Source organism: Acanthochromis polyacanthus, chromosome 7 (genome assembly GCF_021347895.1).
Source record: "Acanthochromis polyacanthus isolate Apoly-LR-REF ecotype Palm Island chromosome 7, KAUST_Apoly_ChrSc, whole genome shotgun sequence".
Lineage (NCBI taxonomy): Eukaryota > Metazoa > Chordata > Actinopteri > Pomacentridae > Acanthochromis > Acanthochromis polyacanthus.
The window spans coordinates 21,318,183-21,332,973 of NC_067119.1; the positions used below are offsets into that span (position 1 = coordinate 21,318,183).

General features: G+C 43.1%; 1 protein-coding gene across 1 annotated transcript; it reads right to left on the bottom strand.

Moving 5' to 3' along the window:
- Positions 1–2,997: 2,997 nt before the first annotated feature.
- Positions 2,998–14,563, bottom strand: tbx5b (T-box transcription factor 5b). The gene is given in 10 exon segments (XM_022197944.2): positions 2,998–5,269; positions 6,658–6,810; positions 6,813–6,910; positions 7,892–7,983; positions 10,314–10,387; positions 10,390–10,465; positions 11,998–12,145; positions 13,508–13,627; positions 13,980–14,074; positions 14,396–14,563. Coding segments are annotated over 10 exon segments (1,608 nt in total). The 3' UTR covers positions 2,998–4,685.
- Positions 14,564–14,791: the final 228 nt, after the last annotated feature.

The following is a 14,791-nucleotide window of genomic DNA, read 5'->3' on the forward strand; positions in this document are numbered from 1 at the left end:
GTGTGTGTGTGTAAGTGGAGGATTAGCGTGCCTCTCCAGTCCTCTGGCTGTAATCAGATGGGACACTGGCTCCATGACGGCCCGCAACCCCCACCACCACCCACTGTGGGAGCGCCTCTATCCCTTTCACCCTGTCATGTGTGTTTGCCGGCTGGTCTTAGGACCCTGGCGGTATGTTAGGAGTTAAAACAATTATTCTTGCTCACATCACAGAGGTTTTTTTTTTCTTACAAATTTAGCTTCCACCAGCGAGTGACAGAAAGTCCTCTCCTCATTCGAACCCAATCCTGAGGCCTGACGCCGCATGGCATGTTTATTTCTTTCTGTGCGATTGTTCTAAACTGGATGTGAGCTGCTAAACTGGTGTAAAAGTGAAAGTCCAGCGTTGAGGAGGGAAAGCTGCAGTAGCCTCATCAGTGTGTCGGTTCGGAGGTCTTTAGATAAACAGCCATCGCTGATCAGGTTAGTCTGAGCCCTCTGACCCTGGTCTGCTGTTAGTTTGACCCTTAACCTCTCTCTTTGTCTTTCAGACTCAACATGCAGGACGACCCAAACGCACTCACTCACCCCCTCCTACCCCACAGTCATACACACACATACACACACAAACACACTCCTACTTGGCCTCTTATCCTTGACAGCCCTTACGCTAATATTAAGATCTACTTCAGTGATTTCAGGGCTGTTTCAGCCATAAACTCTCATTTAGGGGAAAATTAGTTTGGGTCTGAGTCTTGTTACTATACTGTCCTTAACAGCATTAGGTCATTCTTGTGGCTTTTAAATACCAACAAGGATGGATAGTACCATTCAAATAAACCTCCACCATCCTGCTTTGTTACAACATCTGTAATGGCCAAGCTTTTCATTGTTATACATTATTGTATTTCCATTGTGCCGCCCTCTTAGTGCCATACAGTGCTTGCTAATTCAAATTACAGACGCACATGCATCCATCAAGCTATTCTACAATGAGGTCCTTTCAACCTGCTCTGATGAAGCTCTAAAAACGGCAATCGCTCATCAGAACAAGCTTTGGTAAGATGTTGGAGATTCTGGAAAGCCACTTACTAAAGGAAAAAAATCCCTCTAGGCTCAGAGACGTGGAATTTTAATCTTCACTTTCAAACTTTTATAATGTGAAAAATGCTTACATCTTAGCCTTCTGTATTCTCTATGGTATTCCAGTGTAGTCGCTGTTTTGCTAGTGCCACACTAGTCAGGAAGCACCAAGCTATCGCCCTTCACTGCCACAGAGACGAAGCACCATCAGACCCACAGAGACAAACCGTAATCAGCTTTACCAATTATGCTCCATCTCAGACCACTTATTGCACACAGAATGGCATCACTAATGCTAGACATCACACAAATGCCTCTCAGAGATCTGCAAGAGACTCCGGCACACATTTATATATTCAAACAAATAGTTCGGACTGTAATGAAAAAAGCTTTAAATAAGTATTTGATGTCTTTTTTTTTTTTAAACAAGCTTCTTTACAAGAGAAATTGCTCTGCACAGCTGGAGAGTAGCTTTAACATACAAGACAGCAGAAACATGAGCTGTCCTCAGCAACCCTTCCCAGTTTAGTCGCTACGCAAAATTGGAGCTCTGCAGGCCAAATGAGTGACATTTAAAAATGTCAATCTTTCTTTCCTTTAACATGGGCTGTCGCAAACGAGCACAGCACAGGACAGGAAAGATTAGTGTGGGTCTGTTTGAAAAAATCATGGATGAGTAAATTTGAATGAGGAGGAGAAAATGAGTAGATGAACTGGGCAGGAGGAGAGGAGTCAGTGGTGTGTGTGTGTGTGTGTGTGTGTGTGTGTGTGTGTGTGTGTGTGTGTGTGTGTGTGTGTGTGTGTGTGTGTTGTGGGGGGCCGTTGGAGAGATAATGATAAGCACCACTTAGGCTCTTTGATCACAAAGGTTCATCAATCTACTGTCCCACCAGTGTGTCTGAGAAAGTCCTCTCCTGATGGATTATGGTCCTTTACACAGACATACACAACCCACAGTGTTTAAAATTACCCAAAGCTTTACTCTCTCAAGTCATTCCCGGCCATGCAGAGGTCATCGCAGAGCCCTGTTACTGTACATACAAGCATGAAGCGATGCAACCCACTTTTTAGAGCCGGAGGCCCCTGAGGTCTCATTCAGTCTCTCCCTTCATCCCCCCCTCCTGGTCCTGGCCTAAGTTTGTCTGGAGACAAAGGGTTAAGGAGGACCAGACCCTCTGAAGAGCTGCCTGCTTAACCTCTGACCTCATGGTGTATGAGAGAAAGAGGGAGAAAGGAAGAAAGAGAAAAGGAGACTGAGAGAAAGGCAGGTCTGACAACTTCTGACAGGCATAAAACTACACAATTAAAACGCAAATACACTCTTTAACAATGTCATGATTTCACAACTTTCTACTATCAGTTTCTTTTCAATTAAATCTGTCTTAAACTCTGATGAGTAAGAGGTTAACAGAGAAACCCAAGATGTCAAAAAAGAGGAACGATGGTGAAACGGCAGTGTTGAGTCTAAAAGAAGTCGAGGACCACCAGCAACACCCCCACCTTTCTTTGTCCTCCAACCCGACAAACCCCTCCCCTCTCTGGGCAGCAGGTTGCTGGTGAGTTGGTCCAGCTGGTGTCGACTGGAGATGCCAAACAACCTGTCAGAGATAAGAAGAGGTGGACAAGGTTTGCACAGCACCCAGACCACTCCGAGAGTTTCACCGCTGAGAAGAGCTAGAGACACCGAGGACGGTTATGCTTGATAAGACAGTAATAGTAAACACTGTTACACTTTAAACAATTCCCTCTAACACTGCTGAATGTGGCTGCGCTTGTTATCAGCCCCTTCATATTCATACATGCAGCACAACTGATAACACGTACTGCACTTATTAGTTTCCAGTCCAGGGGGGCTGAACGTACTTTAAATAACCCTCTGGGAATGTTAATAGTTTGTCTCTGCTGTCTAATCACAAAGAAGAACACTGCAACCAATTGGCTTTCTCTCTAAAATTTATTCAATTTATTTTGCTTATAAATCTGCACTTGTTTTCATAGAACAGAAAAGTTTGCTTGTTTAATCACGACGATTTATCACCACTTGGAGATGGAGTGTGGAACTGGAAACAAACCCTCAAAGAGAAACAAATATCTCTGAACAATACCATCATGTTTCACAAGTCAACACCAAACTATTCTTTACAAATCTAGAGTAATAAATACTATTAGCGGGAGAGAGGCTATAAACAACCTATAAAACAATCTTTACATCCCGTTGGCACACTCACACATTCGCACACACAAAATCAAACACATAAGAAGGAATGATGAGGATCTCCTCTCTGCAAACTGATGGTCTGTAATGTTAGAGCACCTTATCACACATGACTGCATTTCAAAACACCTGGACAGAAATGTAAAAACTGCATCGTAACACAAAACTGACTCAAAATCTCAGCTTGCTTCTATTTTGCACAAAAAGAGCCACAAATGTTTCTTTACAGTTAGCTACAGGGACTGAAGTGTCCCAAATCTGCAAGGAAATGTGCTGGCCCAATTGTGGTCAACACAGTTAATGGAGTAATGGAGGGCTATGACAGGGACAATTTCAGATTTACAATCAAGAGACTAATATGTTTTGGTGCATCAACATTATCACATTTACAGCACTGTGTGTCTTTGCGTTTGCTGAGCAATCCTCACATGTCACGGATCAACACTGGACTCATGAATAATTCACAAACGAAAATGGGCCAACACACGCACGCATAAAACACGGTCGGCCGGGGATGAAAGAGAGCCGCACGGTCATTGGTCAGCTCCCAGTGAACGGAGAAAGCCAATTGGTCAGGCGGGGGTGACTGAGAGGACAGCAGTGACAGCTGTGTGACGCTGAGTTGTGCATTTACCCAGAATGCAGTGGAAAGAGTGTTTACAGGTCCTTCAGCCTGTAGCTTGGTCTAAACAAACTGTTTATCTCTATGGTGCAGCGCCTGCAGCTACTACTGCCTGTCTCATTGGAAATTAACTCATAGCATCCTTGAGCTGAGCTGACATAGGCTTTACATACACACACACACGCACACACACGTGCAGACTACTCATGCCTATTCTCCTTCACTGAGAGTGAGCGTAGAGCCGTGTTTTCCTCCACTAAAGAGAAAAAAAAACGTCTCCCTCGGACTGAGAGCTGAGATTATTTTGGTCAGTAAATGTTACTGCCTGTCTGACAATGGATCACAATTTACATCCTTCACAATGCAAAAAGCGGGAGTCATTGAGAGGATAACAGCCTGTAGTGCTGTTCATGGTTTGGCCTTAGCAGGGCTCACAGTGCAAACATTTGAATGACGCCAGTCTTTGAGTTGCACAAAGACAATAAAACACAACTTTGATGTTCACTGTGCTGCTTAGAAGGAGCAACACTGTTTTTTTCTTGAACATCTGCAACATCATAGACGTCCAGATCCTCACTAGTCCTTAACAATCCGCTGCTCCTTCCAGCAGGAGGGAGAAACATGACAACAGATGAGACCTCTTCACATGGCACAAAATCACACTTTTCACAATTATTTTACAAAAGTTATGTCATGTTCAGTCCGTACACAGTGCAGCATCTTTCAGAAGAGCAGAAAGGAATCTCTGTCCATTATTCAGTCTTTCGGGGTTGTCTTCCGGTTCAGTTAGGAGGCTGCACTCCATTCAGGCACTCCACAGCGGATGTGTGTGTGCGTCTCTAGTGTGTGGTAGAGGGGGGGAGACAGGTTGGGCGTGTAGCGAGGGTATTCTCTGAGCGGAGAGCTGAGCTGCCTGTTGTGAATGTTTTGGGAGCTCTGAGATGGAGGTCCGGAGCTTTGGGTCTGGTAGGGATCGTGGGTAATGTGCTCCCCCAGCGGCGGGGAGCTCTGGTGGGCTATAGCGCTGAGTCGGGAGCCCTGGGGGCTGGAGCTGTAGGGGGGGTGAGGGGTGTAAGGCGGGTAGGGCTCCATGGGGGTCATGGCGGCAGGCAGAGGGCAGGTGTAAGACCAGGATGCACAGCTGAGTTCATCCATTCTGTGCTCCGAGCCGGCAAACATGCACGCCTGACGCTGTCCCATGTCTGAGGTGTAGGGGGAGTCGGTGAGGCCCAGGGCAGGGTTGGCCGAGAGACCAGACGGAGGAGGAGGGTAGGAGGAGGGGTGGTAGTAAGATTCGCCCTCACTTGGGGAGCTACCGGCGAAGGGTTTCTTGTAGGGATGCTGGTTTCCTGAAGAGCAGTTCTCCTCCACTACAGAGACACAGGGGAAATGGAGCTGATTTTCTGTTTGACACTAACGAGAAGTGAAAACTGGAAATGCTTCAGCTCAGAATTTACGACTTCCCATTCACGACAGTTCAAGTAGCAGAGATGAGGACAAAATGTGCACATGAAGTGAAATTGAATTAGTTTGATTTTACAGCACAAACATGATGTCAGGGCTAAAGTGTAATTTATCTGCAGCATCAGTTTCTTAATGACATAAAACCCAGAACTGTAAGGAATACCGATTATTATGCCGACTATTCTGGCTATTATACACGAAGAGAAATCCATTAATGATGAGTGAAGTGATCATTTCTCCCTACAAGTTAACTATGAGAAAGTGTTGAATTATTTACTATTTTCAAAGGCATTACATTTAGACTTTTCCCCTGAGTTCTATGATCTAAAGCAATTATAAACAACGTGACGTCTGATTCTCAGCAAGTTTCAGAAGTGGTTGTACAGTCTGATTTTCTTCTTTCTGTTGCTGGTTATTATGTCTGAATAGAACCGTGGAAGCGTACATAAGTGGGCAGACATGAAGCTAAATGATTTATTCATTCATTCATTCAACTGCTGCCTGAGTAAATCTCATGCTAATTAGACGTAGTTTGAAAACACAAGTTTTACACCAGAAATGGCACAAAATGATATGAATCTGTTTTATGAAGTTTGTGTGCTACTTTTCCAAAAGCCTTAAGTTTTTATTCATTTCAACAGTCTAAAAAAACAACAACCTGAAGACCCCTAAAAATATTGCATACAGCAACACTTCATTATTACCCTTATCTATATTTTAAAGCCTGTCTTGTGAAAGCAGCAGTTTCGAGTCAATGGAGCAGCCAACAAATGTGTTTTCCTAAAGTATTTACTGAGAAATCAGTAGTTTGGTTAGTACTGATGGCACAAAAGAACCAACATAAGAATTTCTAATGTGCATTTAATATCAGTAAGCAGCAGTTTTGTACTTAACTTCAAATTTGAGATTAAGAATAGGATTTTAATTTTTATATTCTAATTGTGTTTTTTTTGGGTACGTTTAGTTTTTTGCTTGTCATCAGTATGTTAGTACAAGATTATTCCGATGTCACTATGAGTAGTGACCAAGCTGTCATGTTTTGTTTGTTTCTGTGTAAATCTCTCGATGTACATGTGAAGACAGAAAATTATGATTTCATTTTTTTAAATAATCTAAATTATTTTTACATTATTTAAAAAAATTAGAATTACAAAGTAATTTAGAAAAACTACTTTCGTTTACGTTAAAAGTACGGAGATAAAATTACCACCAAGTAGATGAGTGTCAAAATACACTGACCAAATCCATACCAGTGACTATTTTTTGTTTTTGCTGCCACACAGCTCCCCCCTACCTTTCCTCTTGGTGCAGTGATAAACCTGCGGCTGCTGTCCGGGCTGCAGGTGTGGATGAGGCAGGCTGTAGTGTGACGGAACAGGGCTCAGCAGCTCCTGAGGACTGCTTCGGGTCAAGCCGTTCTCACAGCTGAAGGGGGATCTAACGGCCTCGGGGAGCCTCGCAGACCTCGACTCTCTCCGCTGAACGGACTCCCAGAGGAGCAGGCCCTCTGACGGACAGTGCTGCGAGGGACCACTGGGTAATCCTTACTGAAACACAAAGAAGCAACAGTTTGCATTGCGCGTTGTTTTGGCCTCAGGAATGCTGCGTCTCCTGAATCTGTTCAGGTATTCTTTTTTATGATCCTATTGTTTTTAGTGGTATTCTTTGTGGGGGTTTTTTCTTCAGGTCTACTTAGATATGCTCGGTCCTTTCAGCTCTGATTTCGTTCTGTACACAATGGCCTCTTGGTGAACTCTGTGGTATGTAGAAGACAACAGGCTACATCGCCCTGACTCCTGCTGAGGCAGTGACACACACACACACACACACACACACACACACACACACACACACACACACACACACACACACACACACACACACACACACACACACACACACACACACACTGTCTCTCTCACACACACACAGCCAGTGCTGTTGTGAGATAATTCACCGCTCTAAAATAAACATCCATCTGTGTGTCACTTCAGATAGACTCTCCACTCCTCTCCTCCCTGCCGACCACAGCAGCACAATAACACAAGAGCTCTGCATTCACGCCACCCTCTCTCCCTTCATTTTCCTTCTCCCTCTCCTCAATAACAGCTTCTCTCATTGGCTCGCTTAAAACCTCTAAACTGTCTGCCACAACACCACTTGAAGGGAGATTAGTTCAGCACGCGAACAGACAGCATGCAGAGCCATCAGCTCATCAGCAGCGACAGCCTAATAAACCAGCAGCAATGTGATGTCATGCATTTATCAATGCGGCGCAGGAACGGACGCTCGTTGTGTTTGTGCTGCTTGTTCTGGACGAGATCAAGCTTCAGGTGACAAAGGCTCACATTTCTTAAAACCACTTGGCTCCACTTTCGCTCACGCTCATGTCTTAGACCATATGCACCCCGTCATAACATAACAGCCCCCCCCTCCAGCTGAGCGAAGGAGAGAGAAGAATAGGAATTGTTTCCTCTGAATGCTCACAAGCACATAGACAGCAATTACACGAACAAATCTGTACTCACCCTTGTAGCTTGGCCATGCGGTGCAGCTCATTGTCATCGCTGCCTCTGAAGCCCTTCGCAAAAGGATTATTCTCTATCTTCAGCTGTGTGATCTGAAGAGAAAACACAGAAAACCTTTAATTCACACCACCACCACGAAACGTGCACACAAGCCCAAGCAAGTGCAGATTCACGCAAGCACACAAAGACCCAAATCGCTTTTTAACTCTTGCCTCCACTGACTGAATCGATAGTTTACTATTAGTCAGAGGCCCTGCAGATGTTAAAAGCAGCCCCGCTGAAGCTCTGCACGGCCAACATTCCTCAGCCGCTGACGTTTCCATCGGAGCGGACAGTGTTCTCGCCAGCTGACACAGAATAAACTGTTTACCCAAACAGTCGCCAGGTTTAAGGATTTCGGGCCAAAGCTTTTAGAGGTCCAGAGCTTTGAGCTTTGATGTTAAGTCTTCAAACTTTTCTCAGTGATGTCATGAACCTTCGTGTTTTGACGGATTTCATTTGGCCACAGACCAGGTCCAGCCCACAGCAGTGGACTGAAGATCTGACACAAGCTCAGGTCCACACAAACTTTGAAGTGCTGAAAATACTAAGAGGCTCCAACAAAGGATCAAGAGCTCGAATTTATATGCAAGAATACTGTTAGTACACAAGTGTGCTATTAATAGTCTTTGTTTTTCTACAATGTTAAGGTCTTTTTTACACGATAAACAGACATTATTACACAGAGTGTTAGGTTGCAATACGGAAAAAGTAATTAAATATGCACTTTATACTATTCTGACTTCTGCTAATAATAATGATGATAATAATAAAAGTGACAACATATTTTTTAGGGCCGATAGTGATTATTGGTATCAATAACCAATATTTGGAATGCACATTGGCCAGTCCTACACAAAACTTTATTTAAATGTCCTTGTTTATTTATGCTTCATCTATGTTTAATTAACAGAGAACTTTTCATCATTTATTTTTCAATAACAATTCATGACGTTTAACCAATCAGACACTGTTCAGGTCCACAGAGCAACAACAGATAAAGAGGCAGCTGCATCAGAGCCAAAATAACACATTCTAAAATGAATTTAATTTATCAGCACTTTAAAAAAAACAGCAATGTCAGTAATCGGATTAAAGCTGAATATCAGATGCAGTTATCGGCCAGGTCAATAAACAGTTGACCTCTAAATTATTACTATAATCATCATCATCATAAGAATTATTATTTAGTATTAAAATGTGAAGCACAATATATGTTTTTATTACATAATCACATTTTCTATATTTATGCAGTGAAGAAAATGGATAGTAAATATTTACAATAATTACATGTAACTGGTATTCACTTTTAATCACTGATTAGCATAATAATTGTTTAATAGGAAAATTATTACTATTATTAATAATAGTAATCAATAATAGCAGCATATTGTAGTTTATTTACAGTATTTCAAAACAGAAAAAAAACAGTACAGTGCACACATTGTTTCCAAACTAAATAAAAATCATGCTTCCTGATGGATTAATTTTTTGAGCCTAGTTTGTGCTTATCATATAGATTTTTATCCTATGAATTTGAAAACTATCACATTTAAATGGAGGATTAAAATGTGCAGGATAATTTTAGATTTTTTACAAATAATTTATGAAAAATTAAGACAAAAAAAAAACAACAACTCCCAAGCTGTGTTGAAATATAATGGTTGCAAACTTATTTATTAATGTGATCTAATTTTGTCGGAGTTGTTTTTTATTGTAAAAATTCTCTTGTGACTAAATTGAAGCGGCCTCAGTGAAAACCTAAACAAAATGTCTTTCTAGCAAAAAACTGGAGGAGCCAAAATCAGCTAAGATCAAGGGAAAGAAACAGGTCGTTGCAGTCCAACACACACACACACACACACACACACACACACACACACACACACACACAGTAATACACACACAGACACACACGTTGATTTTATGTTTACATGTTTACAAATACCAACTAAAGACACATGAACAAAGAAGATGCAAATTGACTGTCTGGTTACGAAAAACTGACAGTAAAATACAAACTGTGTGTGTGTGTGTGTGTGTGTGTGTGTGTGTGTGTGTGTGTGTGTGTGTGTGTGTGAGAGAGAGAGAATGGTCACAGATTTGCCAGCAGAAAACCATGAGATCCATTTCCATAATCGTGAGAATAATTGTGCGGTAACCTGTGGCCTCAACCAGTGAAAAAGCTCCACACTTCACATTCACAACAGCAAATGACGAGTAAACATCGCTGTAGCATTCCTATGACATTAAAGCTATTTTCAGTGCATCTACTTGAGGTCACCTCATCATATTCATAGAGGACCCAGCTCTCTGACATGTTTAACTGGACCTGTTCCTTACTTTTAGTGCTGTTTCACACTGTGACCTGCATAAAACGTACCTTGTGGTTCTGATAGGATGTCACAGCGATGAAGGCGGTCTCAGAGAAGACGTGAGTGCAGAAAGCTGTGTTTTGGAGCCGAAGCCGTTGTTCTCATCCGCCTTGACGATGTGGAGCCGAGGCTGGTATTTGTGCATGGAGTTGAGTATTATCTGCGCAGGCAAGAGATGGAGAGGGTGAGGCTGACGGGCCTGTCATGTTTGCAGAAACCCACCACCAGATGCTGGGACCTGGACGATAGAGTCCAGGTGGAGAGTAAAGCCCGTCTAAAGACGAGTTGCTTTGATTTCCAGATTTGTTGGCTTAGATGGATGTCTGGGACAGAGATTCATGGTTTAGTCCACATAGCAGCCGGCTCAAACTGATGTAGGTTCAGGGGAGAATAACAGTTGATCTGTGTTTATGTGGCCACCCTCTAAGGCAGCAATATAAATTCACCACAACACTGCAGGTCCTACATGAATATGGTTAATTTTTTTTAATGTGCTGCAGTTAGAAAAAATACTTCTGAAGGTGTTGCTTTCATTAAAATCTGTACACGCAACCAAATTAGCCACCACCTAAAAACAACATAATCTGTGGAGCAAATTATTCATTAGTAATTTTAATTTATTAATTGATCAGTGGAAGGCATGTTTAAGACTACAGACTGTGGAGCATGTTAGGTTTAAATAATAATTTTATAAATCACTGTTCTCACTGACCATTAACCTGACAGACTATTTCAGCTGACTGACAGAAACACTGGAAGCTAATGAAAGTTGTATGAGATTTATACTTTATTTATGAAAAGGCTGTAGTATTTGACCCTGACATATCAGCAATGTAAAACGATAACAACTCTGTGAATTCTAAACTATTTCCCAACTCCACAAGCGTTTTTTAATTGGATCACGGCCCTCTGCGTATGCACGTGGCAGCAGGCGCGAGCACGTTTGTTTATCCAGGGGGCTCCGTTTAATCGCTGTGACGTGTCCACCGGTGATATGCATTCGCTAATGGACTTCAGAGTCGTTGAAATCATTATCTGTCACTTAAAAAGCCTCAAAAGATCAAGTTTCTATTTTCCTGTGTGCGCATGCGCGGGGTACCAAGACGCGTGCGTATAAAGGATGCCCCGCGTTCACCTGCTCCCGCGCCCTATGGTGTGTGTGTGTGTGTGTGTGTGTGTGTGTGTGTGTGTGTGTGTGTGTGTGTGTGTGTGTGTGTGTGTGTGTGTGTGTGTGTGTGTGTGTGCGCGCGCGCGTTACTGTGGGGCCAGTGGAGCAATGCACGCCGGGAAAGAGTCTTAGCTCTGCACAGTGTGAGTCCACTGTGCCCTCGTGGTGATTTGTGCCATGTTGTGATGTCGGCTGAGTTATATTCAGAGAGCTGAGCTACATGTGCTACCAGCTGAGTGCAGGAGTGTCTGGACCTGAGCTGCAGTTTGTATAATCATTTTTCTTACATTAGAAGCACTTCTCGGGATTAATTATTTAAAATGCATATTATAGCCACTTGGTTTGCCCCACAGACCACTTTCATTTGGCACAGTTTAGGTGTGTTGTTTTTTACGCAGCGTAACACTCCAGGCCTCATTACAAAGGCAAACATATTTTTTTTAATCCAGGAAACACAGACAAAGAGCGACAACAGGATTGGGCTTCAAAACATGAGCAGAATATTGTTAAGAAGACAGACTCACGTGTCCAAACGGGTCCAGGTGGTTGTTGGTGAGTTTTAGCTTTTGAAAAGAGACCAGCTGACGGCTCCAGTGCGCCCCGGTGGCGGGAGAGTCCGGATGAACGTAGAGCCTCCCGGGCATCGCGGGCTCTGCCTTTCCCGTTATGGACCTATAAGTCCAAAGACATGATCGGAAAACGTTCAGACATTGACACACGCAGCGGGTTTTTTTGTCTGCTCGGGCTGTGCCGGGCGTGATCGTGGCACACCGGGCCTGGGTTACAGAAGGCCTGACTGGTTGGAGCTTAAATTTCTCAGACGAAATTCGCAGTTTGGCTCGAGTTTACGCATAGAGCCACATCTGGATCTTAAGTCGCCCAAATTAAGTCGATCACTTCCAAAAGCTTCTCCAACATTCGACATTTTCGATCCGAGAGCCATGGAGGTGATGGACGCTGAGTCAAAAAAAACGACATATTTGTTATTATTAAAAATATTAAAATCACCACAAAACATCAGCAAAGGCCACAAACGTCTGATAAAGGTGCAATATTAATTACAGAATGTGTGAACTCGGTTATTTTCTTGTCTCTCATGGTGGAGGAGCGCATAATCGGTCAAGTTCTGCAGGTGAGCTTTTTTTTATTTTAGATTTTACACCAGTTGTTTTACAAGTTATGAATAAATAATAATGTTTACAGCTCTAAAAAATATAACAATAATGTATGTGTTCAGTGCTTTAAAGCCGCATTATGGCCTCTGTTTTGAGTCTGCATAAAGGTGAAATGACTTCAAAAATGTTAGAAGGCTTTCAACTATTGCAAGTCCACCCCCCCCCCCCCCCACCCCCCCTTTTTTTAAAGCATTGCGCAGTCTGTTATAATAGAGAGGATCAATCAGCCATATAAACGCCCGGAAATCCTCAAAACGCCCACAGGCTCGCATCGGAGCACCTCTAAACCTGGATTTTGTGCCACACCAAGTTCATCCACAAACTCCTCAGTTTTCATTCTGATGACCTGCGTCTCATCCTCTGCAGAGGCGGAACATTGATGGAGCTCAGAGTCAGTGGTCCGTTCGGCTCTCCCCTCAGTGCAACACGCACACACACACACACGCACGCAGCTGAATGGGAGACTTTAATCCGGCCTGTCCGCCTCGTGAACCCGTCATATTCTGATGTAACCGGCGGGCAGACACGGGGGGGAAACGCGGGGAAGTAGGCCATCCCAGTCTGCAAGAAGGACCCGACCTTTACCCAGAGCAGAGGCGGGGGAGGAGAGGAGGGTTCAGAGGCACAGCAGCGGTTTACCAGGAGTTCACATCAAGAGGTATCACGATTGGGAATTAGATGTGAGAATGTGGATTTTTGTCCTTCAACAGGTTGTCCTTCAGATTATTTTACGTATTTTTTGCGGAAGTGCTATTGATATATTTCCACCACGCACCCCCTCCCACATCAATAATGTTCAATATCGAAGTTTGGATCTCGTCGGTGGCACACACAGACACGACAGAGAAACTTTACGAACCATTTATTGTCCGCAAATTTGTAGCGATGGTCGTCTCCGGGCACGATGTCCATCAGCAGGATGTACTTGGTTTTCGGGTTCAGTCCTGTGACCTTCACTTTGTAGCTGGGGAACATCCTCCTGCACGAAACGCATTCAGGAAAAATACACAATAAATATACTATGTACTGATTTTCTAGCACGTGGAAATTTAGATGATAAAAACATAATCGTTTTTAAAGCACACGTGTAGGCCTCAGAGGCGCTGCTTTAAGGCAAACCCTGCCTTAGGGCCTGGTGAAATGGAGCCTGCCTTATTTCCCTGGAAGCATTGTTGGACTATAGGATTGTGATTCATAAAAAATTCTTACAGCTTTTTAGTGGGGACACGAGAGTCATAAAAAGAAACTTTTAAAAATTAATATGCAAAAAGTCTACATCTATTTTTTATAGTAAACAGTGATATTATTATTAATTATTATTATTATTTTACCTCCCGGCCTTGGTGATGATCATTTCAGTTCCTACTTCATCAAACTTGGTCCAGAGCTCCCTGTCATGAAGGAAAACTTTGATTCCCTCCATCCCCTGCAGCAAAACACAAACAGTGGAAAATGACTGTAATACTGCTGGACGCCAAATTAAAGCAGGCCCTCAAATATAGTCAATTTATTTCTGTAAAGTTAAGTATAATATACACACAGTCATTGTGCAGTATTTCACACAGCTGACAAACTATCTTGTGGTTGGAGAGAGAAGCAAAATCCACAGCAAACTGAACAATTCATAAAAAAGTAAAGACCGTGTTTGTTAGTGGTTTTATTTCTAAAGAAAACAAAATAAAAGTAGACACCGCTATTGGATTAGCTGCTGTTAGTAGTTCTAATTAATAGTCTGATCAATATTTACATGGTGGTCCTCAGTGCAGGCTGCTACCTGCTGGCTGGACGTTGTCTGCGGTGAAGATGGTGAGTTCAAGGTCAGGCTCGGATTCTCCTGTTTGGTGTCTTTTGGAGAATCCATGCAGTCCGAGTCCGGGCGCTCTGCAAGGCCGAACTGGTCCCCTCCGTTTGCCATGTCCCACTGACACATACACGCACGCACACACACACACACACACACACACACACACACACACACACACACACACACACACACACACACACACAGTTCATATATTTAGTTATATATGTACATTTACGTTTGCAAATTGGTGGTCACTGGTGTCACTACACGAATAAGAATTTACTGCACAACAACGAGCAGTTTGACACCAAATCTGATTTTTTTTAAACAGTATCTCTG